The sequence below is a fragment of the Odocoileus virginianus genome, chromosome 33, assembly GCF_023699985.2.
Source record: "Odocoileus virginianus isolate 20LAN1187 ecotype Illinois chromosome 33, Ovbor_1.2, whole genome shotgun sequence".
In the NCBI taxonomy this organism is placed as follows: Eukaryota; Metazoa; Chordata; class Mammalia; order Artiodactyla; family Cervidae; genus Odocoileus; species Odocoileus virginianus.
Window position 1 is genome coordinate 25,022,172 of NC_069706.1, and position 25,694 is coordinate 25,047,865.

Sequence of the window (25,694 nt, forward strand, 5' to 3'; positions counted from 1 at the left end):
AGGGGAAGAGGAAGTGTCTTGGGTCCTGGGGAAGACCGGTTCAGTGGGTGGGGACAATCATTATCAGTTTTCTGGACACACAGAGACAGACAGGATGGATTTCCTCCGGCTACATCTCCCTGGGCTGCATCAGGCCTTGAGAGGGGCACTGGTGAGAGGGGCAAAGAGATGCTGGAGCCTTTCACCCTGCTCTCTGGGGCCTCACCTTCCTTTCTCCCTTTGAGTCTCTCCTCAGACCCAGATTCCTTCCCAGGATCAGGCAGCCTGTTAGCCCAATCTTTGGATTGCAATCCCCCAATTCCCGCAAACGTATCCACAGACCTCTCATCTAGGCCCTTTCCTACTCCTTCTGCAGATCCTGTCCTCCTCCTTCCCCCAGATCCTAGAACCCCTCTTTCTTATCCTGAGTTCCTCTTGCCCAGGGCCCCCAGGAAGAGGGCCGGGCCTCCCCTTAATGCCTTTTGTCTCCCTCCCTCTTTTTTTCTAGGACTCTCTCAATACCTTTGTTTCCTACCTTATAGGAGATGAAGTCCCCACTGTAGAGAGGAAGGAGGCATGTGCAGCTAAGGAACTGAGGGAGGTGGCTGCAGGAAGGCCCCTGGGGAAGGTGGAAGAGGAAGCCCAGGAGGCCCTGGAGGGTCTTGGAGGCAGTCAAAGCACGGAGGATGGAGGGCTGAGACAGCCTGGAGAGACTGGAAGATGCTGGGAGGAAAGCTCAGCTATAGAACAGACCTCAGGTGGGGGAGAAGGCAGCTCCCGTGGGTCTCAAGCTGAGAGGCACGACACTGGGGACTGGGAGGCAGCCAAAGCCATCAGATGCCAGGATTCAGGTATCCCCTTGGAGGCCAGAAAGAAGTCGGAGGCTGGTCAAGATAGGAGGGGCCAAGCTCTGGAGAGCCAGGAGCATGATGAGCAGGAAGTGAAGAGAGAGGAGACACTGAGAACATGGGAACGGGAGGAGGAAGAGGTCAGGGCAACAGAGCCAGGGATGGCGGGAGGGGTGGAGTCAGAGCGGGCCTGGCACAAGGAGCCTGAGGGGAAGGCCGGTGCTGATGGGCACAAGGTGGCAGGGGGTGGCAAGGAGTCAGAGCAGGTGGTCAGTGAGGCAGCGGCAGAGGAGATCCAGGGCCCTGGGGCCAAAGGGGCTGGCAGGGAAGAAGGGGTGGTGGTGGTCAGGTATGACCGAAGCCCAAGGGCACTGGGGACGCAGGAGCCGGGGGCAGAATCTGAGGATGGGGAAGCCTCAGGCAGGGAGGAGGCTGACCTCCCAGGAGTCGAGGAGGCAGAATATGGAGCAGTCCCAGAAAAAAGGATCCCAGAGGGTACTGGTAGAGTCTGGGCCCTAGAGGAGACCTCCAAGAGAGACCAAGAGGAGGAGGAGGTGGACGAGAATAGAGAGACTGAAGTGAGCCTGTTCCCTGAACAGACTCAGGTCCTAGGAACCCGGAGAGTGGAAGCAGAAGCCAAAGGCCAGGCAGCAGGGAGGGAGACTGAGGAAGGGCCGAGGTCAGTGGGGGAGGTAAGGGAGGGCTTTGAGGGCCAGGCAGATGGGGCTGAGGAAGAGGCCGTGGGCAGGCAAGGCTCAGAGGTCAAGGCTGGTCAAGCCAGTCTCAAGGAGATGGTACAAACAGAGGAGGCTGAGGAGCAGAAGAGGGAGAGTCGCTCGGCCGCAGAGGCTGAGCTGCCCCAGGCCAAAGTAGCTAATGAGGCTAAAGGGGATGCTGACTTGGAGGCAACCCCAGAGGCCAGGCCCCAGCAGTTCAATGGGCGGAGAGGGGAGGAAGAGACTCAGACAGGGGATGAAGCATTGGAGGAGGAGCGGGGTGGCCTTGAGCACACGGTCACTGGAGGCCAAGAACCTGAGCTGATGGGAGGCCCCCAGACCACAACAGAGCAACTTGAAGAAGGGCCGGTGGGTAAAGAAGAGCTCCAGAGCCTTCTAGCCCTGAGCAGAGAGGAGACAGAGAGGAGCCTGCAGGAATATCCCAGGCACGTGGGGCATGTGAAGCCTAACAGCTCTGTGACTGAAGCCTGGGAAAATATAAGAAAGGATGTGGAGAGAGATGATGCCCAGGAGGAAAAAGGAGATGCTGAAGAGAGGGAGGAGGAGGCTACAAGAGGCCAGGCATCGGTGGTGGAGGCTGCAGGAGGCCGAGAGTTGGCACGACCAGCAATCCCAGAAGCAGGTGGGGAGTGGATGGAAGCCTGGCATGGAGCAGAGGAGGCGGAGGCCCCGGGAGCAGAGAACCAGGAGCAGGGCAGAAGGCACGGGGCAGAAGCAGGGACCAGCCAGTTCCTGGGAGAGTTGGACATCAGAGAAACCCAGGAGGAGGAGGTAGAGGCCCCTGGGCCCTTCGGGGAGGACAGACCTTCAGGGAAAGGCTGGAGGCTGGAGGCGGAGGCTTTGAGCCCCCAGAGCAGCGAGAGCCCGGAGGCAGATTCTTTGGCTGTTGAGATGGTGGAGGATAAGGCAGCTTTGGATGGAGGGGCCCTTGGGCCTGGAGAAGAGCCCAAAAGAGAGGCTGGGGATGCCTTTGGGAGAGGCTGGGATTCGGAAGGGAGAGAGGAAGCTCACAGAGGTGAGCTGGTGGAGGCTGCAGAGGGAGAGAAGGGAAGGGGGCAGGAGTTTGGCCTGGAGGGCTCAGCCGAGGAGGAGGTGCCTGGCCAAGGTAGCCAAGCAGAGGCTCCTGAGGCTACCCTGGAAGGTGAGCCAGAGGGAGAGGTGACGGGGCTGGGGGAATCAGCAGGGGCAGAAGGAATCTGTGAGGTGGATGACTTTCCCTCGGGCTCACAGGCGCTGAGGGCAGAGGACCTCCCAGGAGGGCAGGCACTGTGGGAAGGAGAGGCTGGGGCATGGCGAGCAAGGGAGCAGGGGCAGAGTGGTGAGGGGCAGCGTGGGAACCAGCACCCCGAGGAGGGAAAAGCACAAAGGCCCCTTGACGTGGAGGATGCCGGGGTGACCGGAGGCCAAAAGGCAGAGGCCGCGGAGACTGATCCAGACGGCCTGGAGGATATCCAAGGCCTGGAGGATGTCCAAGCCCTGGAGGACCAGTCGACCAATGAGGGCCCTGCGGAGGCTGAGCCGGGACCACGAGGGGAGGCTGACCGGAGCGCTGGACAGGATGCTGATGGCAAGTGGGGTGAGGTGAGCGCTCTGGGTAGGGTCCAGGGCAGGATGGAGCAAAATCCCAAAGCTGTAGCTGGCCCCGTGGTACCCTGTGCCCTCTTCCCTACAGGCCCTGCTCCCGGGGTCCCGCCTGGACGTCTCTGTCTCGAGGAGCCGGGTATTCCTGTCCCGCAGCTCCTCGCAGCGCCGCTCCCGGCCCTCTTTCCGTCGGACCCCGGGCCCTGAGCCGCCCGAGGAGCCTCCCAGCCCCCCTCCTGAGGAGGAGCCATCAGCCCCAGAGCGGAGAATCCAGCCAGAGCAGCCGCCAGAGCCAAGGCCCCCCAGGCCTGAAGGGACTCCACTGCCGGCCAGGAGAAGTCCCTTGGGACAGGGGTGAGCACAGGGTGGGGTGACCCGGTCGGCCTGGGAAGAGGCTAACAGCACCTGGAGGCCAGCTCCCCACGGCCTGTCTTCCATCTGCAGGTTTGGCCTGGCACACCCAGGCATGATGCAGGAACTGCGAGCCCGGCTGGGCCAGCCAAAGCCCCAGTGACGGGATTCGAGGCCCTGGGACCCAGGCGCCGAGCAAGGCTTGCTGGGACGGCTGGGTCGAACCCAGCTCAGCCTGACTTCCTCTGCCGCTTTGGACGTGTCCTTTTCACCGACCCCCGCTACCCACCCCCGCCGGACCTGAGTTGCTGCATGTGTTGTCCGGGAGCAGACAGAACCAGATGCCAGCGAGAACCATGAACTTAAGGAGTCTGCCTCTCCATTGTGGCTGATGGACCCCTGCCCTGCTGGGGTTGCCTCTCTCTGAGGACCTGCCTTGCCTGCCTCATAAATCTGTCTCAGCTGCTTGGAAAACCGAGGGAAGACAGAGACAGTTCTCCCCACAGCCTTCCCTCTCAGACGGCACCCACTCTTTGCTCTCCCTAACCCTGTCCCTGACTAGGCCCTTGGTGCTGTGGAGGAGGAACGCGATCCTCTGAGGTTGAAGCCAGCCTGAAGGAAAGAGTCAGGAGGGGCTGTGGAGCTCCATTTGCAATCAAAGGGAAGCAAGCCAGTTGCCTGGAACTTCCAGAATGGGAGCTGAGTCCGGGAACTCTGTTGGTTACTATGGCAACCACCAGCTGAACAAACCAGAGTGGGAAAATGTGGGCCAGAAACCCCCAAAATGGAGGAGCAGAGAGGAGTCCAGGGTGGCCAAAAGCTGCAGTCTCCGCGCCAGGGCCCCTCGGGGTGTCAGGCACCCCTTCTCTGGAAAGAAACCAAGGCAGAGAGAGGGTGGGAGTGCTTTATTAGACAGCATGGTGGCCTAGTCTGAGGATGACTAGCAGGCCCCCAAAACAATAAATAAACCTTCATTTTTCTAAACAATAAATAAATATCTAAGAAATAAATATCTGATAAAGACTGGAGGGGCCTTAAGTTATTGGGTAGGGTCTGGGATGGGGTCGTGCCTTGTCTAAGGCAAATGAGCTGGAGGCTGTCTGATGCCCCAGACTCCAGTCCTCAAGTCCTAATGGGTTCTGCTAAGAGGTCAGTCCATCAGGGCTGGGAGCTGGGCGTGGGGAACCCCAAGGCCTGGACTGAGTTCCCGCCCCGGGAGAGCAGCAGCAAGTCCCGCACGGTCCGAGACAAGACAAGTTCCAAGGAGTGTAGCAATCGGTAGGTGTAGAGGAACTGGGACCAGGATACCTGGGCAGATATCTGTAAGGGGGCGCCCAGAGCCCCTGGGAGCAGTCCTTTTTCCTCCTCATTCTCATGCTCTTCAGGAAGGTTGAATCCCGCAGCCAGCATCTGCAAGGAGAGGAGCAGGGGGTCAGAGAATGGCCAGCCTGAGACCCCAAGTGAAACCTTGTCTCTTTCTGTGCCCCATGGTGTAGAGTGACATCAGAGACCACAAGGTTCAGATTTCCCTGGACAACCCCTACTTCACATCTTCCATGATGTCATCATTTCATATGAACTGCCTGATTCATTTTTTGGTTCAAAAAAAAATTGGAAGTCACAAGGCAAGATGGTGCTCACAAAGCGGGCTGTCAGTCACCCAGGATTTCCCTGGGGGTTGGGAGTTCTGGAAGGTCCTCTCTTTCCCTCTCTCTCTTTTTTTTCTTTAGGTTTCAGTCCAGGGTTTGAAGGATGTTCCCCGACCAGGGATCGAACCTGGTCCCCAGGAGTGAAAGTCTGGAGTCCTAAGAGGCTTAGTAGGAGTCCTGCTAGTCCACCAGGGAACCAGAAGGTCCTCTCTCAAGGGTCATCTTAGGATCAGAAATGGGCATAAAAGTGATCTGGTTAGTTTTTATGATATCTTCCTTTTCTGTTCTCCTTTTACTAAGGATAAAATTCCTATTTCCCTTTGAAATGTTCAAGAAAATCTGGTGATGTCAGAGGATGAGAGAGAAGGGAACCTAATTGGATGCAGGACGTGCTGATGCCAGGTGCTGTCCTGGCTTCTCTCATTTAAGACCAAGACCCCAAGAAAAGGCAGAGATTCAGGGGGCAGAGCCAGGGCCTCGTGCACCTACACACACACTGTCACACACACACACACAAACACAGAGCATCTCCTTCCAGACACCATATGTCTGGGCAGGGGGAGTGTTTTAAAAGGAAGCCAGTGAAAAATTTAAAAATACAAAAAAAAAAAGGAGCCAGTGAGCCTTAGTTTTGTGTGTTGGTCTCTGGGGGTGGAGGAGGGTGGATGGACACTCTACCTGGAAGCGGAGATGCTGCTGCAAATCTCGGAGATCCAACCTCGTGACCTGCAGTTGCATCCTCTCTGAGCTGGTCCAGAACTCCTGTCTCCCCAGCCCTCCCAACAGGGTACAGAAGGGACGAAGTGTCAGAGAGAGGAAGCAGAGTCGTTCTGGGTCCTGTGGCAGGGGAGGGAAGGCATCAGGAAAGGCCTGCAGGCCAAGGATCCACTTTCAACCCACTTCATCTCTCTCTGGGTCCCATCCCCAACACAACTCCAGCCTCCATTCCATCACCAAATCTATTCTTGGTAGAACTCTTTTTTTGGCCACACCACGCATGAGGGATCTTAGTTCTCCAACGAGGGAGTGAACCTACACCCCCTGCAGTAGAAGCATGGAGTCGTAACCACTGAACCACTAGGGAAGTCCCTTCATGGCTATTCACATCCTTAACCCCATCTCTATCCGTACTTCTTTCTTGTGCTCATCACCATTCCTATCTCCATGGTCTCTGATCTCTATCCTATCTCCTTTCCCAACCTCATTTTCAGTCTTACGCCCAAACTCATCTCTAACCCTAACCGCATCTCCATCCTCCTATCACTCTCTATCCACAACCCCATTCCATTCCTTCTCTACCATCCCATCCCAGCTCCATCTTCTCACTTGTTTTTATTCTGTCTCCAACTTCTTTCCTATCCTTATTCCCATCCTTATCCCAGTGTCGTCCCTCTTCCATGTGTCCAGCCTCACTGTCACCGTGTCTCCATCCCATCTCCAACTGTACCCACCCCCATTCCATTCCCATCTTCACAAGCAATCCTATTTCTCTGCCCCCCACTTCATTTCCACACATCTCCAGCCTCTTCCCCCATTCCTAACCTCTCACCATTCTCTCTCCTCATACCAACTGCATGCCTCCTCCCTACTAATCTCTATCCCCAATCCCATTCTATTCCCATCCCGGCCTCTGTCCTTGCTCAGCTTCATTCTTAACCTTCTTTCTAATGCCATTTCTTTATTCCAGCCTCATCTTTATACTCAGTGACCTATCCAGCCTCATCCAGATGCTCTCCTTCAATTTATCCCCAAATCCATCTTCAATTCAGGGGACTTGATCTCCATGGACCCAGACCAGCCTCATTGCCAATTCGCCTGCCCCACCCTGCCAGCCCCCAACTCACAGAGAGGCCACGCCAGGCCCGGAAGGTCGTGGAAACGTTGGGGAGCTGCTCTCCCAGGGGCAGGAGGTCGAGGTTCACTCCTGGCAGGTGAGATTCAGCCTATGGGACAAGGTCTATAAGTGGGGGCCCAAGGGGATTGGGGATCTTCCCATCCCCAGAGCCAACTGCATTAGGGAAACTCACAAAGTGATGAGCCTGGAACCGAACTGCGGAGAGCAGCTTCCTGGCAAGATGCAGGCTGACCTTGAACTCCCTCTGCAACTCCTGCAGGCTCAGGGGGGGCCTCCCCGGGGGCCTCGGGAATCCCCAGACGCCAGCTCGAGCCAGAAGCAAGAAGAGCAGCAAAAGGCTGAGCCCTGGAGAGATGGGGGAGGGGAGTGAACAAGATGAGGGGTGAGCTTGAGGAGAACTTGGGTGAAGGAAGGAAGGGACCGTGCCTTTTCTGAGTCTGTGCTACAGGCACGTGCTATGTGTCATCCCACTGACTCCTCAAAACCACTAATGAGCTATTGAGACACCATATGGCATCTCTTGTGGGCTTCCCAGGTGGCGCAAGTGGTAAAGAACCGCCTGCCAATGCAGGAGACATAAGAGACTCATGTTCCATCCCTGGGTCGGGAAGAACCCCTGGAGGAGGGCATGGCAACCCACTCCAGTATTCTTGCCTGGAGAATCCCATGAAGAGAGGAGCCTGGTGGGCTACAGCCCATAGAGTCGCACAGAGTCAGACATAACTGAAGCATCTTGGCACGTATGCACGCACGCCTGCATCCCTGACAATGAAAGGAAAATGCCCTTTCCCCAGGTACACACAGCCTGGCACAGAGTGCCCACTTTTGAAGCACATCTCGGGCTGCATCTTGATCGCCACTAACTCCCTTGGCCAAATGCCTTCCTCAGTGCACAAACTGCACAAGGGTGTGAGGAAATCTGGGTGCTATCATTCTCCCTATTTTGCAGATGGGGAAAATGAGGCTCAGGGAGGGTGACTTGCCAGAAGGTGAGCAGACCGGGACTGGCGTCCAGATTGGCCCAAATGCAGAGTCTGAGTGCTTCTCCCAGCGACCTCAGGGGAAGGCCACCACCTCCACCGCAGTGGGCACTGTCTATTCTGCCAATGATTCCCCGGGCTTAGCCAGGCGGCTTGGATGGCCTGAACCAGAACCTCAGGGGAGGGCTGGTGATGCTGAAGGCTCTATCCCAGGGGGTCAGAAGGACAGATGGGTCCAGCCTCCCCCAAGGCAGGTAGATCACTCTGCAGTGTGGGAGAAACAGGGCTCCCAGGAGAGGGAGGAGGGCCTGGAACGGGAGGCAGCAGCCTTGTCTCTCTATTGGGTTCTTCCCTTGAGCAAGCCACCTCTGATCTCTGTGCCTTGGGCTCCCATCTGTAAAATGGAGGATCAGATGGGCTGATCTCTGAAAATGCCTCCTGCCCTGCATTTCCTGGAAAGAAGGAAGAGGGGCAGTGGGGCTGGAGCTCTGGGAAGAGGGCAGTTTCTTCTTCGGGGAGAGGAAATCTAGCAATCCCTAGGCAGTTGCACAACTCTCCTCGAAACCCAAACCAAAACTGCTTACTAAGTCGAAGTTTATTCTTGACTCCCTCTTCTCTCCCTGCTTCTTTCCTATCTGTTCTCTATCTCCAAACCCTGAGCTCTGCTCCTTGAAATGTCCTCTCAATAAAGACTAAGAGGAAATTCTGGGTGCTTCCGCTACCCCCATGGACTTCCAGAGATGGTGGGTCTTGTCTCTAATCTCCAGCATTCAGGTTCCGTGGCTTGGGGGCCACTCTGACACTCTGAAGACTTAAGACAGAGTGAGGTCCTTTCTAGTTCCATATATTGCCCACCCAGAACCGAGCTGTGCCGTTTCCTGCTGACCCCCTGCTTTCTGCTTGGACTCTGGAGCCCCCAGAACTTTCCCTTGGCTTCTCCTTCCCCTCTGCAGCCAATCCTGGGGTTTTGGACCTGGTCTTTGAGGGTTCTGTCCCCATCTTCCAGCCCTTGGTCCCTACCCTGATCCTCCCATCGGCTCCTCTGCCTATAGCTCTGGTTCCAACCTCTGAGTCCTTCAGTCACCCACTGTAGCTTGAACCTCCTTCCAAGCTTCAAACTCCACACCCTTGACCCAGTAAGGCTGCTAACTCCTTGGCCCCAGTCCCCTGCTCCTTCTGTCCTTCCCCTAGCCAGCCCCAGTTCTCACCCAAGCTGACTGAGCAGGGGCTCATTCATCCCAAATAAATGCTTAGTTTATCTGCCTGGCCTTGATCCTGGTCAGACTGCCTGCCCAGTTTTCCCCATTCATGCCAGTCAGGTCTTCCCATCATCAGCCCAGCTCTCACCAAATTTCCTCCCGTCTACTCCTGTCTCCTCATTCATGCCAGCCAACCTGCCCCACCCTCTGCCCAGCCCTAGCCTCTGCCCCAGCCTTTCTCCCCAAGTTATGCCTATCTCATTCCCATCTTTTATCCAGCTGTGTCCTGTATCCTTGTGTGTGTGTGTGTGTGTGTGTGTGTGTGTGTGTGTGTGTGTGTTACTTGCTCAGCCTCTTTCCTTAGTCTTGGCCACATAGTAGCCTCTCAGCCCTTGGTCCCTATCCACAGTGGTCAAATTCACCCATCCTCTGCCCAGTCTCAGCCAAGCCCCTACCCCTCTGCCCCCAGCCCTGGCCTCAAACTCACGCCAGCCAAGGTCGCCTGCCGTCTGGCCCATGGCGGGGCCCAGCCTCCTTGGACAGCCATCTCCCGGGCAGGGGGAGTCTTATACTGGGGGCTGCGCCCAGTTTCACTTTCCGTCCTGCTTCTACTTTCGGCTTTGTGTTCACCGAGTCTTCCCTCATCACCACCCCTTGCTAAAATGGGGAAATGTAATTTCCCTTCCCAGAGAGGGTGGGAGGTGCAGTGGGGGTGGCGGGAAGCTGGGGTTTCGGTCAATCTCAGCTCCTGACTCCCTGCTGCACTCTACAGTCCAGCTATCCCCTTACTTCGCCACCCTTGGGTGAGCCGCCCCACTCTGCTTGCTGGTAGGTCCCAGGGACTCCAGCCCCCCCCTCCTGTTTCCCTTCTTTGTTGCCATCATCCCAGTGCCATCACCAGTCCATTGTCCTTCTAAAGACGGATGGCCAGGTAAGGGGATTGCCCATTAGAGGGGACTTGGGGTTTTGAGTCATCCTTATGCTCTGCTGGTTTACCAGATGGCTGAGGAAGGGAGTGCCAGGGAAGTCAGGGCTCAGTGGGTGGCTGGGATGAGGCTGTGTGTGAGGTGGTAGGGTCTCAGTCTGGGCAGGCTCAAGGGTTCAGTCTGTAGTCAGGATCAGGGCAGGATGAGAATAGGTTCATTCAGGGCCAAGCTCAGACTTCAGCCAGGATCAGATCTCGGATTAGCACTCAGGACTCAGTCTAGGGCCAGACTCTGAACTTCATCTGGGGTCAATGCCCTGGCTCTGCCCTGGCTCTGTGTTTGGGGTCAGAGCTATCAATGACGTGGGGGCCCTGTGTGGAACCAGTTAGGGTTGGGCTCAGAGCTCAGACCAGACGGGGCACAAACTTCAGTCTGCGGCCGACATCCTGAGCGCTTGGGTGACTCTGGTCAGGGCTCAGGCTTGGGCCGGGTTAAGAGCTCAGTGGATGAGCAGAGTCAGGGCTCAGCCCATGGCCAGGTTGGGTTCTGTGAGGTCAGGATCAGGGCTCGGCCAGGTCCCCGAATTGCTCTGGTGTTTCTGCTCTGTAGATGGCTGTCAGGCCTGGCTACAGATCTCCCTTCCAGCGCTGTCCCGCCTTCAGCCCCACCCTGGATTTCCCATCTTCAAGAAGATGGGGTTTCTTGGTCTTCCCCCAAGCCCACTGCTGCCACTTTCCTTTTAGGACCCATGGGGTTTCCCTGCTGGCCCCCGGCTGTGTTACAGAAACCAAAGGGGCTTCCCCTTCCTATACCCTGCCTCCCCAGCCGTGCCCATGCACAGGGCCACCAGGGACCAACTCCCAGGGAAGTGTCAGCACCTGCCAAGGAACCCTGCAGAAGGCCACTGGAGGAAAAGGAAAAAGAAGGGTGGCTCGCACCTGCTCAGCCAGGACCAGTTTCCTTTGCAGCGCCCCCCAGTGGTGGCAGCCCATTCCCCCACATCCCAGGCAACTGATGCTCCTCCCTGTTGGGTCCCATCCATCCTGAGACTGATGCTGACAAGGCCCTGGCTGGTTTTCCTCACATCCCCGAGCCCTGCCATTGTTCTGGAGGCATGGACACTCCGCCCTCTCCCCAACCACAGCCACTCCTGACTCTTTGCCATCACCCAGAGCCACTTTGCCCTTCAAACCTTGAACCCCATCTTCCACTCTCTGACTACAATCTCCTGACCTTCCCAAACTTCTCAGTGTTCCTTGGGACCTCCCGGCCCTTGCCGCTTCTCAATCTGGCTGTGGTTGACTCCTCCAGCCTCACACCTCCCTCCAGCCCTCTTCTTGCTCCACCAGTTGCTTCTTTGCCTTTGCACAGGCTGGTCTCTCAGCCTAGAATGCCCTCACTGCCTTCTCTGAAGGTCCCTTTCCCCAACCTTTTCTGTACCCAGACCCCTCGGCATGGGCTTTCTTCCCTGAATGGCTCATCCCTTCCTGCCATAAATCTTGTCTCCAGTGGACATCTCACATTTCTTTATCTTGCCCACTCTATTTTCACTCATACCTTTCTAGCCATACTGGCCTCCTCCTGGCTCTTAGAACATCCTGCTTCAGGACCTTTGCACTTGCTGTTCTGCTTCATGTGTGCAAAGCTCACTTTCTCCTTACTACTGTGCTCAAATGTCTCTTTCACAAATAGGATCTTCACTGACTACCCTGATAAAAGGTGAGCCTGCCCCTGGAATTCTCTAGTCCCTTCCCTGTACTACTTTTCTGCATAGTACTTTAGATATCAAATATTTTCAGATATTGAACATTTTCTCTCTCTCTCTCTCTCTTTTTTTTTTTTGCTCTGTCTCCAGGCACTAGAATATGGGTTCCACAAGGATGGGAATTTTTGCCTGTTTTATGCACTGATGCATAACAGTAGTTAACAAGAGCAGGTTCTCAATAAATCATTGAACCAATCTGTCTTCTGCCAACAAGTGTCTAAACCAGGTTTTGCTTATGGCTGGTGAGCTGTAAACTGCCAGGATGAAACAGAAGGCTTGGGATCAGCAAAGCCCTGAGGTCTCACAGCTAGCTTTCTCCCAGTCTGGCCAAGGCTTCAGCCAGGTGCTGAGTGGGTAAAGTGGCACCTGGGCTGCTGGGTACTGGCCCTGGAAGAGATCTTAGCAGATCCTTGGCAAAAAAGCCAGAGGGCCAGTGAAGGCCATGACAGCCTCTGCCCACATCGTTGAAGGATGGGCCTGCGTCTACCCATCTGGGCCTCAGCTTTCACAAGTGGATCTTGGCTGGTGGGCTGAGGCTTGGACTGGGGCCAGAAGGAAATGGAAGGGATGTGGTGAGGGGTAACAACTGCTGGAAAGAGCTCTAGACTCTGGTGTGCAGCTAACCCTCCTGGTGACCTCAGGTGAGTCACTAGCCTGCTCTGGACCTCAGTTTCCTCATTGAAAAGTGATAACAATTTTCAAATGCTGCCACTGTGATTACATAGAGAAATTAAAACCCAGATGATTAAAAAACAGAGAGAGAGAAAGGAACCATCTGCCAATTTTTCTGATTATTTTCCAAGCCCTGTTACAGCTCTGACCATGTGGGGCACTCCATGGGGTTGCAAGGGAATCCTGAGTTCAGGAAGCAGAAGTTAGAAGCCTCAGATGTGACATCAGGACAGAATCAGGGCGGGGAAGTCTTGTTCAAGGTTACAGAGCAGATCAGTGGCAGAATGAAGACTGGAACTCAAGTCCTTCATTTTCATCCTGGGCTGGCCAGGGGAATCCCTGGGCCCCATGATGTCAGCTTCAAGGTTTGGAACTAACCCCTTGGTGAAACCAAGATGGGCTTTAGTGAAGTCAGGAAGACTGAGGGGGGAGGTGAGGCCAGGTTGGAGCTGGAGTCACACTGCTATCTCCAAAACACAAGTGATAAGACCCTAAGGTTAGGCACAGTGCCCATCAGCTCTCGCGAGAGGAGAGGTGAATTAAGTCCTACACCCCAGACCTGATCATTGCACTCCTTGTATGCATGTGCCTGGCTCCTCGCCACATGTATGGTTTCCTCTGCAGTGTCTCAGGGGTAAAAGAACTTGCCTGCCGTGCTCACTTCGGCAGCACATATACTAAAATTGGAATGATACAGAGATTAGCATGGCCCCTGCGCAAGGATGACACGCAAATTCGTGAAGCGTTCCATATTTTTTTACAGTATACTAACACATATATATGGAATTTAGAAAGATGGTAACGATAACCCTATATGCAAAACAGAAAAAGAGACTCAGATGTATAGAACAGACTTGTGGACTCTGGGAGAAGGCGAGGGTGGGATGTTTCAAGAGAACAGCATTGAAACATGTATATTATCTAGGGTGAAACAGATCACCAGCCCAGGTTGGGTGCATGAGACAAGTGCTTGGGCCTGGTGCACTGGGAAGACCCAGAGGGATCGGGTGGAGAGGGAGGTGGGAGGGGGGACCGGGACGGGGAATACATGTAAGTCCGTGGCTAATTCATTTCAATGTATGACAAAAACCACTGCAATGATGTAAAGTAATTAGCCTCCAACTAATAAAAATAAATGGAAAAAAAAAAAAAGAACTTGCCTGCCAATGCAGGAGACGCAGGGGATGTGGGTTCAATCCATGGGTTGGGAAGATCCCCTGGAGGACGAAATGACAACCCATTCCAGTATTCTTAACAGGATAATCCCATAGACAGAGGAGCCTGGTGGGCTACAGTCCTTGGGGTTGCAAAGAGCTGGACCCCACTGGAGTCCCAGCGTCCTGCCCCGTGCTCAAGGCAGCACTGAGGCAGCTTGGGTGCCACGCCCCCTGCCACCCACCTTGGGTGCATCTCTTATGGGACAACCAACCCTGGGGGTGAGGCAGGGGAAGTCTAGCAAGAAAAAAAGGCTTCTCACCCTCAGCCCCTCCTCTTTTTTTCTCCCGTAGGGGGGGCACTCTCTAGGTCACGTCAGGTATGTGGGGAGAGCTGAGGGGAAGGGGGTGCAGGGATCAGCTTGCCATCCCCAAGACGTTCATCGCTGGACATTCTATGAAAATGACATATGAATACAGGGGCAGGAAGAGTGAGCTTCGCGGAATGTGAGAAGGTGGGAAAGCCAGCTTTGTTGAGTGCCAGGAAGGAAGAGTCTGAAGGCCAGGAGTCAGGGCTGCAGAGAAAAAACACCAGCCTGGGGGTGAAAAGTCCCAACGCAAGTCCCCGCTCCACTCTGCCCAAATATGCTGGGCTTCAGTTTCCCCATCGGGAACATGAGGCCCGCCATCCCAGCCCTGCCCACCTCTCAGCTCAAACGAGAAGGCAAAATTAGGAAGGTAGAGGGTTTCAAGGCTCAGGACTCTAGTTGGGAGTCAGACAGACCTTTTGCAGCTCCAAGAGTTTCCAGGGTGACCTTGGACAAGGCAGGAAACATCCCTGTGCCTGGTTTCTCTACCAAGTGGGGACGCCACTCCTGCCAGCCAGCTGGGACAGCAGTGACGATTATACACATAAATGCCTGGCACTGCCGCTGAGTAGCCGTGTGATCTTAAAGCAAGTTATGTAACCTCTCTGTGCCTAGCTTCATCATCTCTAACGTGAGGAAAGGGGACTTCGCTGGTGGTCCAGTGGTTAAGAATCTGCCCTCCAATGCAGGGGACATGGGTTCGATTCCTGCTCAGGAAACTGAGATCTCACACGTCTCGGGGCGACTAGAGAGGCGTGAATTCCACTGCTACTGAGCCACAAGCTCTAGAGCCTCTGCTCCCTAAGAGAAGCCCGCCCACTGCCGGGAGAAGCCCTTGCACAGCAGCAAGAAAAAGCCACGTGGCAACTAGAAATAGCCCGCGCCACAACAAAGACCCAGCTCGGCCCAAAGGAAAACAAAATGAAGAAAATAATCCAAACTCATAAGACTATTTTAGAGGATTCAATGAGCCATTGTTTGTAAAGTGCTTAGAACGGGGATTGACACGTAGTAAAGCTGTCGGTTTAGCTCTTAGTAGTAGTATAAGTCCTGCTCCACAAACTCCTAGGAAATGCTAGTTGTCATTAATAAATACTCTGGGATGGTTGTTATCAATGGGCAAAAAAAGGCTAAAGGAGGGTTGGAAGAAGAGAGTAAGGAAGAGGGCTTCCCTGGTAGCTCAGTGGTTAAGGAATTCGCCTGCCAGTGCAGGAGACATAGGTTCAATCCCTGGTCTGGGAAGATCCTACATGCCTTGGAGCAGCTGAACCTGTGCACCACAACTGCTGAGCCTGTGCCCCAGAGCCCGGGAACTGCAACTATTGAGCCCGCGTGCCGCACCTACTGAAGCCCAGGCGCCTAGAGTCCGTGCTCCACAGCTAGAGAAGCCACTGCAACCAGAAGCCTGCACACCGCAACCAAGAGTAGTCTCTGCTTGCTGCAACTAGAGAAACGCCTGTACAGTAACGGAGACCCAGCACACAGCCAAAAATAAATAAATAAGATTAAATATGTAAAAAATGAGAGAGCAAGTAAAGAAGGAACAGAAGAGGCTGCAGTTAGAGCTTGGGAAGTTCGGACAGGTTTGGAGGGCAAATGGGGGTCCCCAGGCCAAAGGAGCCTGGTAACCAGAGATGTGCCTCTCTAGAGCACAGTCTGGGCTGAAGCAGAGGTCTCTGGGCCACAGCCAGCCAAGCAGGCTCTGGGCCACAGCGTGGACAGCCTTGTATCTGAGCACCACTGGTTGGGACTCACTTCCTAGCTTGGGTAAGGTTTCATCAAGCCTCCCTATGGAGAAAACTTGGAGTGAAGACTGACTCTAGGCTGAGCCCTGGGCCAGGCCCTGCTAGGTGTCTGAGAGAGACAGGGGGCCCTGGGCCGACACCAGGTCCTCCAGCAGCCTTACCCTCTGAGGCCGACCCTGGGCCCCATGCCAACCCCGGACCCCTCACCTGGCAGTTGCCATGAGGTCTCTACCACCCCTGACTGCTCTGTCTGTTACTTAATCCTGAGCACTGCACGTGGAGCCCCTTGGTGAGTGGGCAGTTCACTTCCCAGAAACGGGACACGCTCACAGTTTATGAATTATATATAGATATGTATTTAATTTGTTTTTGGCTGCACTGGGCCTTTGTTGCTGCACTCAGGCTTTCTCTGGTTGTGGCGAGCAGGGGCTACTCTCTAGTTGAGACGTGAGGGCTTCTCATTGCCGTGGTTTCTCTTGTCTCGAAGCACGCACTTTAGGCATGGGGACTCAGTGGTTGTGGCACATGAGCTTAGTTGCCCCACAGCATGTGGGACCTTCCCAGGCTGGGGATAGAACCTGTGTTCCCTGCATTAGCAGGTGGATTCTCAATCACTGGACTACCAGGAAAGCACCTAATCAAGACTATGTCTGATGCATTGATTCGTGACTATTACAGAAATTGTGCACCTACTTAGTGACAGGTACCAGCTCTGAAGCAGAGGAACCAGAGGACCCTGATGCTAAGGCGCAGGTGTTTGAGGCCCTAGAATGCCACTCCCAAGCAGAGTGTTAACCACTGGATCACAATGGAAATCCCATACCAGGGTTCAGTAGTTGCGGCTCCCAGGCTTTGGAGCACAGGTTCAAAAGTTGTGGCACATGGGCTTAGCTGCTCTGAGGCATGTGAGATTTTGCTGAATCAGAGATCAAACCTGTGTCTCCTGCATTGGAAGTCAGATTCTCTACCACTGAGGTATCAGGGAAGACCCAAGGTATTTTAAATTGCACAGATACAAAAGTGTTAGTTGGTCAGTCGTGTCTGACTCTTTGCGGCGACCCCTTGGACTGTAGCCCGCCAGGCTCCTCTCTCCATGGAATTCTCCAGGCAGGAATACTGGAATGGATAACCATTCCCTTCTGCAGGGGGTCTTACTGACCCAGGGATCAAACCTGGGTCTCCTGCATTGCAGGTGAATTCTTCACTGTCTGAGCCACCAGAGGCAAGCCTTACTGAAATTCATGGTTTTTTCCTCTTCTTTGTCTGCCCCTCACTACAATTCCAAAAGGAAAAAGCTCGTTGACCACTGTCTCTGTAGCTTTTAGAATATTCCCTGGCTCAGGAAACACCTGCTGAAGGAATAAATAATTCTTTCCTTAAGCAGTTAACAACTCTCCCAACTGTTCCCCAAAAGAGAGATAACAGGGCGAGGCTGCACGGAGCTGGTGCGAACATTTCACAAAGTGCTTAATTTTATACCTCCAGTGTTCTGCTAAAGTTGGAAAGAATGTGTTCAGTCAAGAGGACAGAACAAGAGGTGAGGGGTCATCTTCTGATTCCACAGCGCGGGTGTGTGCTAAGTCAGGGCTTAGTCATGTCCGACTCTCTGCGACCCCTTGGACTGTAGCCCGCTAGGCTCCTCCGTCCATGGGATTCTCCAGGCAAGAATACTGGAGTGGGTTGCCATGCCCTCCTCCAGGGGATCTTCCCCACCCAGGGATCAAATCCATGTCTCCCGGTCTCCTGCATTAACAGGCAGTTTCTTTACCATAGCGCCTCCACAGCATGAGCCGCTTTTGTTTTCAGAGAAGCAAAAAGAACCTTGTTTTACAAAGAAAAGAAAGTGCTTCTGGTTGGCAGAGACCCGGATTCCTGGTGCAGCCTCTGGGGAGCAGTCTCCTCTGTCCAGGCTGGCTGCTTGCACAGGGCCTCGGGGGAGTGAGGTGCTCTTGCTTCTTAGCTTGCTCCCCCTGGACTCCCTGAAGACCACAGAACTCTCTAGAAAGCTTAGGTGTGGTTGTTAGCACACCTGGTCTCCTCCTGGCTGAGCCCGTGACAGTTGGTGAACCCATGACCCAGGTCTTTTCCTTCCCACAGGGCTTTGGTAAATATTCAGTATGATAATAAAAGCCACTGCGATTGTAGATATTTTTTTCTACAAACCCAGGTGGAGTTTTCTTCCTCTTCTTTTTATGCTCATCCCATCACTGTTTAATCAGTGTGGACTTTCATGGCTACAGGGAAGGGATGTCATTGAAGTTTCCTTTTTACTTCAACAGCCTTAGGGGACTCCTGGTGGAACCCTGGAGGCTCAGATGGTAAAGAATCTGCCTGCAATGCAGGAGACCCAGGTTTGATCCCTGGATTGGGAAGATCCCCTGGAGAAGAGAATGACAATCCACTCTTTGTCCCTGGAGAATCCCATGGACAGAGGAGCCTTGTGGGCTGCAGTCCATGGGGTTGCGACGAGTCAGACATGACTGAGCAACTAACATAGGGGACTCAAGGCACAGAAAATCATGAGGACACAAGAACAGGGTGGATGGAGTGGGGAGTGGGCAAATTTTAAAATACTCCCCTGGTGGTCCAGTGATTAAGAACCCACCTTCCAATGCAGGGGATACGGGTTCGATCCCTGGTCGGGGAACTAAGATCTGCTATGCCATGGGGCAACTAAGCCCACATGCTATAACTAGAGAACCCTGTATGCCACGGTGAAGACCCAGCACAGCCAAAAATAAAATAAAATACTCCCCAAATTAAGGAAGAAGGAGGCAATTTGGAAAGGACAGAGGGAGATCTTAGAGCAGACCTGTCCTTGAGAAGGGATTCCTCTGACCTGACTGTTCTGAAGAGTTTGGTGAGATCTGAGGTACGGAAGGAACTCTACCCGTTTTCCAGGTGGACAGACCCCAGCAGTGCCCCTGCACCCCAGTGTGGCACAAAGGCTGCGGGAGGTGGCCCAGAGAACATAGACAAGAGCAGGGGCTGTGCGGCTGATGCTACAGAACAGACAGAAAGGACAGGAAGGCAGAGGGGGAACGTCTTGGCAGATTCCAATGTACTCAAGGCCAAGAGGATTCATGCCGCTTCTCGACTCTGCTCCTGGGGTGCCCTGGGAAAAGAAGTGGAAAAAATGGCAAACTGACCCCTTCAAACACCTGCCGCCGGCAGAAAAGGAACAGGAAATATCGATTCAGTTAAACAACAGACAGATCTCATTTCTTGCACACCTACCCTTGTTTTAATAGCTCACTCACATGATGTTTACTATGTATTTTACATTAACCCAGTCACAGCCATAATGCTGTGTTGAATGTTATCAGCACTCTTACTTCCCATATGGGGAAATGGAGGCAGAGAAAGGTCAAATAACTGGACCAACGTCAGACAGAGATGGTGAGAAAGCTGGGACTTGAAGCCATGGGCCCAGAGCCCATGGTGTCAGCTGTCACTCTGCTACCTTCTTAGGATCTTTTTTGGGTACCCTGTAAAGTGCTTGAAAAACAGTTTCCTTGCATCCTCAAACCATCTCAGGAGGTGCGTGTTCCCTGGGTGGTCCAGTGGTTAGGACTCCATGCTTTCACTGCTTTTGTTGCCCAGGGGCCAGTGTTCAGTCCCTGGTCAGGAAACTAAGGCCCCTCAAGCAGCAAAAGAAAAAACAACAATAAAAGCACCATTCTGGTGACTTCCTGGTGATCCAGTGGTTAAGACTCCATGCTTCCACTGCAGGGGCCACAGGTTCCATCCCTAGTCGGGGAACTAGGATCCCAAAACCCTCAAGGCTTGGCCAAAAATCAATCAATCAAACAAGCAAAAAAACACCCCACACCATTCTGGGAGGTGAATGTTTGCAGTCGAGGAAATTAAGATACAGGGTAAATAATAACTTGTCCCAGGTCACAGTGAAGTTTGCAGGCAGGATCTGGAATGGATCTGGGGAAACTCTAAGTAAGGCTGGCCTAACAACAAACCATCCCCAAACATAATGGTATGAAACAGCTATTTGGTTATGTACCTAGATATTCTGCGGATCAGGAGTTGGAGGTGGCTTGTCTCTACTGCACAATATCTCGGGCCTCGTCCGAGAAGATTCAGTTGCTGAAGATGACCCTACCCTCTGTAGGCTCCCTTCACTCACATGTCTGGAGGCTGGAGATGGCTTTCAGCTGGGACTTCCGCCGCACCAGAGGTCAGACCACCAATAACACGTGACCTTTTCTATATTGACTTTCACGTGGGCTATCTTGAACTTCCTCACAACAGGGTGGCTGGGGTCTAAGAACCGCCAACAACAAGGTACAAGCGCTTGGTGTTTCAGGAAATACCACTTCCGCCACGGTCTATCAGTCATGGGAGTTGCAGAGGTCCTCGCGTGTTCAGAAGGAAAAGAGTCCCATATCCCCCAGTTGATGGAGGGAGCGTCAAGGCCACACTGTCAGGAGAGCTTATGGGGTGGGATCTTGCTGTGATCATCTTTGGTAAATACAGTTCTCAAACTTCACTGCACGTTTGAATCACTTTTTTTTTTAAATTGGGGTAGAGTTGCTTTACAATGTTTTTTTAGTTTCTGCTGCACAACAAAGTGAATTGGCCCTACGTATACATATATCCCCTCCGTCTTGAACCTCCCTTTCCACCCTCATCACACCCATCTCGGTCCTCACAGCATGGAGCTGAGCTCCCGGTGCCCTACAGCAGGTTCCCACTAGCTATGTTTTACACACAGCAGTGTATTTATGTCAATTCCAACCTCTCAGATCTTCCCACCTCCTCTTTCCCTCGACCGGCGTCCACACGTTCATTCTCTACATCTGCATCCACACGTTCATTCTCTACATCTGCATATTTATTCTTGCCCTGCCAATAGGTTCATCTGCACCATTTTCCCAGATTCCACATATATGCATTAGTAGATCATATTTGTTTTTCTTTCTGACTCACTTTTCAAAGTCCCAGTGCCCAAGCTGCACTCCAGACGAATGAAATCAGAATCTCTGGGAGAGGGAGCCAGGAATCAGTATTTTCTTCAATTTCTGGGTGATTACAATGAGGCCGTCTCCCATGTATGCAAAGTTCCTGGCACAGTGTCTAGTTTGTGAACAACCGATTTTTTTCCCCCAAGTGTGGACACTTATGACTCAATACACAAAGTTGTCATAGGTAGTACACAGGTGCACTTAAAATTATGGTTAGGTATTTCTTTTTACAGTTATTTTCTAACTGTGACAAGTGATTTTGGGCTTCCATTTTTGAAAGTTATATAGTTTCCTTCTAAATATATTTGAGTAAAAAAGTAAATAATGGTATAGCTTGAATGCCCATAAGGCAGAAATCATAAAACTGTGAAAGGTAAAGCTGGGAAAACCCTGAGAGAGTAAATCAATAACGGTATCTAGGACTAGGACTGTTATTATTATTAATAGTACCACTTTTAAAAAGTGCTAGTTGAGGGACTTCCCTGGCAGTCAAGTGATCAAGACTCCACATTCACCATGCAGAGGGTGACCAATCTTGGTCAGGAAATTAGATCTCCCATGCCTCAACTGAAAAAGATCCCACAAGCCACAACTAAGACTCAGCGTAGCCAAATAAATTTTTTAAATAATTAATTTTTAAAAAGTGGAACTTCCTGCAGATTCTTGTGTTGCCTGCCGGGAGTTCTTCTGCTCCTCTTTCATTGAATGAGGACCAACTTGAAACCCTGACTGGTGAATCTCCTGGACGCTGGTGCCCTATGAAGGGGCCAGGAATGAAGGAAATGCTTCAGTTCAGACCCTTTTGCTGGCATTCTGGCTTGTTTGATGGATGTGTGCTCTCATTGCACAAAATGCTCATGATTGTTCTAGGCATCCTGGGCACAGTATGCTAACAGAAGAAACTACTGAGCATGGGTCCCTCCGCAGGGTGAAAAAAATCCCACAAATACTGTGGCCACAAATGTGCCTAATAGAGAATAGTTTGGATGGAGTGAGACAAACCTTCCTCTCAAACGAATTATGGAAAAATTTGGTCTATTAACAGGGAATGCCTCGGAATCCTGAACACATTTTCCTAAAAAAAAAAAAAAAAAAAAAAAGTGGAACTTCCTTGGTGGTCCAGGGGTTAGGAAACTGCCTGTCAATGCACCGGACACAGGTTCAATCCCTAGTCCAGGAAGATCTCACATGCTGCAGGGCAACTAAGAATGAGTTCGGCAACTACCGAAGCCCCTGCACCCTAGAGTCTGTGCTCCGCTACAGGAGCCACCGCAATGAGAAGCCCACATGCCACAACTAAAGAAAGGCTGCTCACAGCAACAAAGACCCAGGGCAATCAAAAATAAAAATTAAAAAAAAAACCAAAAAACCACTTTTTTTAAAGTGCTCACTGAAAATCAACTTCGGGTGATTCTGAATTTAAAAATTATATATATCTGAGTGCTGGCCTTTGAGAAAGGAGTGGACAGATGAGGACAGGCAAATAAAGATCCCCAGTGTCTTTCCAGATTCTCTGCAAGGAGCTGGGAATCCTTTGAAGTGTGGCAACCTACCTGGAAATTTCCATAAGCCCCTGAGGGAGAAAGAGAGGTCAGTCAACTCTCCAATTCTCAGAAGAAACCCAAGAAACTGGGGAAACAGGTATTACATACAAGCAGGAGAAGATGAAGATAGGAGTGGAGAGGAAGAGGGAGGTTCTGGAGGGTTCTTGTCCCGACTGGATCCTCAGTCCTCCTGTGTGTTTAAGCCATTCCCACCCTCCTGCACTACCCCCAGGCCTTGATTTTCCCTTCGACAAAGGGAAAAGAGTGGGGCTCCTTAACTGCACATCCTATAAGCCCAAGAATTATCTGGTTCCTGGAACCTCCCAAGCAGAGGCTGTGCCAGGGAAGGGTAGGACCAGGAGTGAGGGGTCATGTATGGGGCCTCCTGGCAAGTGTGGATCAAAGGATCCATTACCCCGGGAGTGACCACACCCAGCTAGACACAACCCTTCCCAGCCTATTTTCTCCTTTGAAGCTGAAAGAAGACAGGATAGTCTCAGCAATTGACAGAGGAAGGAAACAGGTCCAGAGTAATTGACCAGAAATTAACTAGCATCTATGATTCCTCATGGTCAGTTCTTCTCAGGCATGTAGTCACAAAGAGAAAAACCTGGCTTTGAAAATCAGACCTGATTTAAAAGTCCCAGCTTCTGCAGGTTGTGCCTGTGTGATTTTGATGAAGTGACTTAACTTCTCTTTTACAGAAACTTTGGTTTTCTGGTCTGTAAAATGGGATCAGTAATACTCTACCTGGCTCCCAGGTGGCTCAGTGATAAAGAATCTGCCTGCCAATGCAGGAGATACAGGAGATGCAGGTTTGATCCCTGGGTCAGGAAGATCCCCTGGAGGAGGAAATGGCAACCCACAACAGTAGTCCTGCCTGGAAAATCCCATGGACAGAGAAGCTTGGTAGGGTACCGTCCACGGGATTGCAAAGAGTTGAACGTGTGTAAGCAACTGAGAACATAATACTATGCCTACTGAGTTATTGTGAGAATTAAATGGGACAGTACCTATAAAACATGTGTCACAAGAGCAGTATCCCAATACGTGGGAGCTGTTGCTTTGCTTTTCTGAAGCTGACGCATCAGATCTATCCTAGGCAGAGACCTACTGCCTGCCTAGTGCTGCTCCTGCCATTTGACTCCTGAGTCCAAGAAATGACACTGACCCCAAGGTCTGGTTCCAATCCTACCAGGGTCCTGTTCGTCCCTCCTTGCAGGGCATACCTTCAACCAGGTCCTGGTAATATGGTAGGCATCCAATAAGTATTAAATGAATGAATAAATAATCTGTCATGGAAAGAGGGGTTTGAAGGGAAATCTGAAGGAGCTAAATGTCAAAATGACTAAGATTCTGGGCACAGGCTTGCTTGCCTTGGAGGCAAGGAGTCAGGTGGTGAAGGGCAAATAGGAGAAGACTTTGAAGAGCTGAGACTTGCAGGATTAGTGAGAATAAAAGCATCTCAGACAGAAGGGACCAGAAAACAGAAGCTTGCTCAAGGGGCAGGTAGGAAAGTCAGATTTCAGCTCACATTAAGGGATAACTCTGGGGGCTTCCCTGGCAGTCCAGTAGTTGATTCTGTGCTTCCAATGAAAGGGGTGCTGGCTCCATCCCTAGTTGGGGACAAGGTTGGACTAAACACCTTTTTAAAAGGAACTTATTTGGCTGCAGCACACAGGATCTTCAATCTTCATTACAGCACATGGGACCTTTAATTGTGGCAAGTGGGATCTAGTTCCACAACCAGAGGTTGAACCTGAGTCCCCTGCACTGGGAGTGCAGAGTCTTAGCCACTGGACCACCAGGAAAGATATCTTTTATTTTATTTTATTTTGAAAGATATCTTTTAAAGTCCTTTTCAGGTCAGAGATTCTAGGACAGTTATTAGGCAACTCAAGGGAGACTGATAGATAAAGGTTCTTAAAGGTTCAAGCTGGCCTTAATCTGCTGTGCATCTGTTTCTGCTCCAGCTGCTGCCTTATTCCTTTGTTCATATTCTTGGGTCCCTGAGAACAATTGATTCTGAATTTTTCAACCCAGGGTTTATATGCAATGGACAGGAGAAAAGGAAAACGGCTATGCTCAGGGCCAGACCGAGGGGTTTTCTCCATCCTGTAACCCTTGTTGCTTGCTAGTTTCTTCTAATATTCACTCTCTGGCTTCTTTTTTATTTATTTATTTGTGTCTTAGTTGCAGCATGTGGGATCTAGTTCCCTAATCAGGGATCGAACTCAAGCTGCCTTCATTAGGAGCGCAGTCTTAGCCACTGGACCACCAGAGAAGTCCCTCTCCTACTTGATAATAAAACTCTCCCCCAGTTTGGGCTAGTACGTGGCTAAGTAGTTATATACTACATGTCCCAACCTCTCCTGTAGTTGGATGTAGTCATACGTTTAAATTCTGAGAAGATACAATGTGTTCTGCTTTTAGGTTATGGCCTTAAAAATAAAATTATTGTGGCCTCCACCAGTCCCTTTCCCACTCTATTTACATAAGCTGAATGCAGATGAAATGGCAGGTACTGGAGCAGCTAGGTTGGAGTGCAGAGTGGTAGCCATGTTTGAAGAGTGGCTGAAAAATGAGCCTGAAGTAACTGAAATCTCTGACACGATGGAGCTGCCATTTTAACCCCAGAGTACCAACCCTTGGAACTGCTTTATGACACAGAGAGAACTTTCTATCCTGCTTTGTTTGAGTCTTCATGACAGCAGCCTGAGTCTCTTTCTTAATCAACATACCCTACCAGCTCCCAGCATGCCTCTTACTTACTCCACATTTTTCCTGGAAGTCTGGCTGTAAGACTGATAACACTGGGTAAGAATTTTCCTGCTCACCTGACTTTCCAGAGCCCTGTCCTGGCGGCCCCCTTGGCAAAGGGACCTACCTCACACTTGAGGACAATAAGAATCCTTGAATTTGAGCCCTGAGTTACTTGAGGCAAGTCCCGAAATGTTTTAAATCCCACTTTTTGCCGTTCTGCAGGTGGCACCAATAAATAACATTCACTTCAAAAGGTGGTTTGATATGAAGACGACAGGTTTGTTGTTCCAAAAATGGAGAGGAGCTGAGGAGGGGGCTTGTTTCATGGGCAGCATCTCAAAGAAACAAGAGGAAATTCTTGTACACCTCCTGAGAAACCACAGAAACAAATGCACCCAAACACATATATACAAAAAAAAAAAAAAATGCTCACCTCCACACCCATACAAAATTAGAAACACCCCTCCCAGACACATAGCCCAAAACAAACTCACCAAAATGCTCTCATTGGTTCATGCAAATGCAGACACTTGCAGGCAGAAGTGTGCACCCAAAAAGCCACACAAAGAGAGCGAACGAAAACACACAACACACAGTCA

At 51.9% G+C, this 25,694-nt stretch overlaps 2 protein-coding genes and 1 non-coding gene across 3 annotated transcripts; 2 read left to right on the forward strand and 1 right to left on the reverse strand.

The window, feature by feature from the left end:
• The first annotated feature begins 29 nt into the window (after positions 1-29).
• On the forward strand, positions 30-4,522 carry APOBR (apolipoprotein B receptor). Its single transcript, XM_020909551.2, has 4 exons — positions 30-151; positions 488-3,145; positions 3,237-3,499; positions 3,590-4,522. The coding sequence occupies exons 1-4, from the start codon at positions 95-97 to the stop codon at positions 3,657-3,659; spliced, it is 3,048 nt and encodes a 1,015-aa protein (XP_020765210.2). The 5' UTR covers positions 30-94; the 3' UTR covers positions 3,660-4,522.
• IL27 (interleukin 27) lies at positions 4,387-9,815 on the reverse strand. The gene is made up of 5 exons (XM_020909555.2): positions 9,667-9,815; positions 7,173-7,345; positions 6,990-7,088; positions 5,824-5,982; positions 4,387-4,906 (listed from the first exon to the last, which is right to left on the reverse strand). The coding sequence occupies exons 1-5, from the start codon at positions 9,695-9,697 to the stop codon at positions 4,655-4,657; spliced, it is 714 nt and encodes a 237-aa protein (XP_020765214.2). The 5' UTR covers positions 9,698-9,815; the 3' UTR covers positions 4,387-4,654.
• Positions 9,816-13,195: 3,380 nt separating this feature from the next.
• LOC139032914 (U6 spliceosomal RNA) lies at positions 13,196-13,299 on the forward strand. Its single transcript, XR_011485552.1, has one exon. It is a non-coding gene; the product is annotated as a U6 spliceosomal RNA (small nuclear RNA).
• Positions 13,300-25,694: the final 12,395 nt, after the last annotated feature.

Excerpts from the sequence above, each read along its gene's own strand:
- IL27 (XM_020909555.2), bottom strand. The coding sequence starts at position 9,697 with ATGGGCCAGACGGCAGGCGACCTTGGCTGGC. Across the intron at positions 5,983-6,989 it reads GGGCCTGGCGTGGCCTCTCT|GACCCAGAACGACTCTGCTT; the intron begins GTGAGTTGGGGG and ends CCCCTGCCACAG. Across the intron at positions 4,907-5,823 it reads AGCAGCATCTCCGCTTCCAG|ATGCTGGCTGCGGGATTCAA; the intron begins GTAGAGTGTCCA and ends CTCTCCTTGCAG.
- APOBR (XM_020909551.2), top strand. The coding sequence starts at position 95 with ATGGATTTCCTCCGGCTACATCTCCCTGGGCTGCATCAGGCCTTGAGA. Across the intron at positions 3,146-3,236 it reads CTGATGGCAAGTGGGGTGAG|GCCCTGCTCCCGGGGTCCCG; the intron begins GTGAGCGCTCTG and ends TCTTCCCTACAG. Across the intron at positions 3,500-3,589 it reads AGAAGTCCCTTGGGACAGGG|GTTTGGCCTGGCACACCCAG; the intron begins GTGAGCACAGGG and ends TTCCATCTGCAG.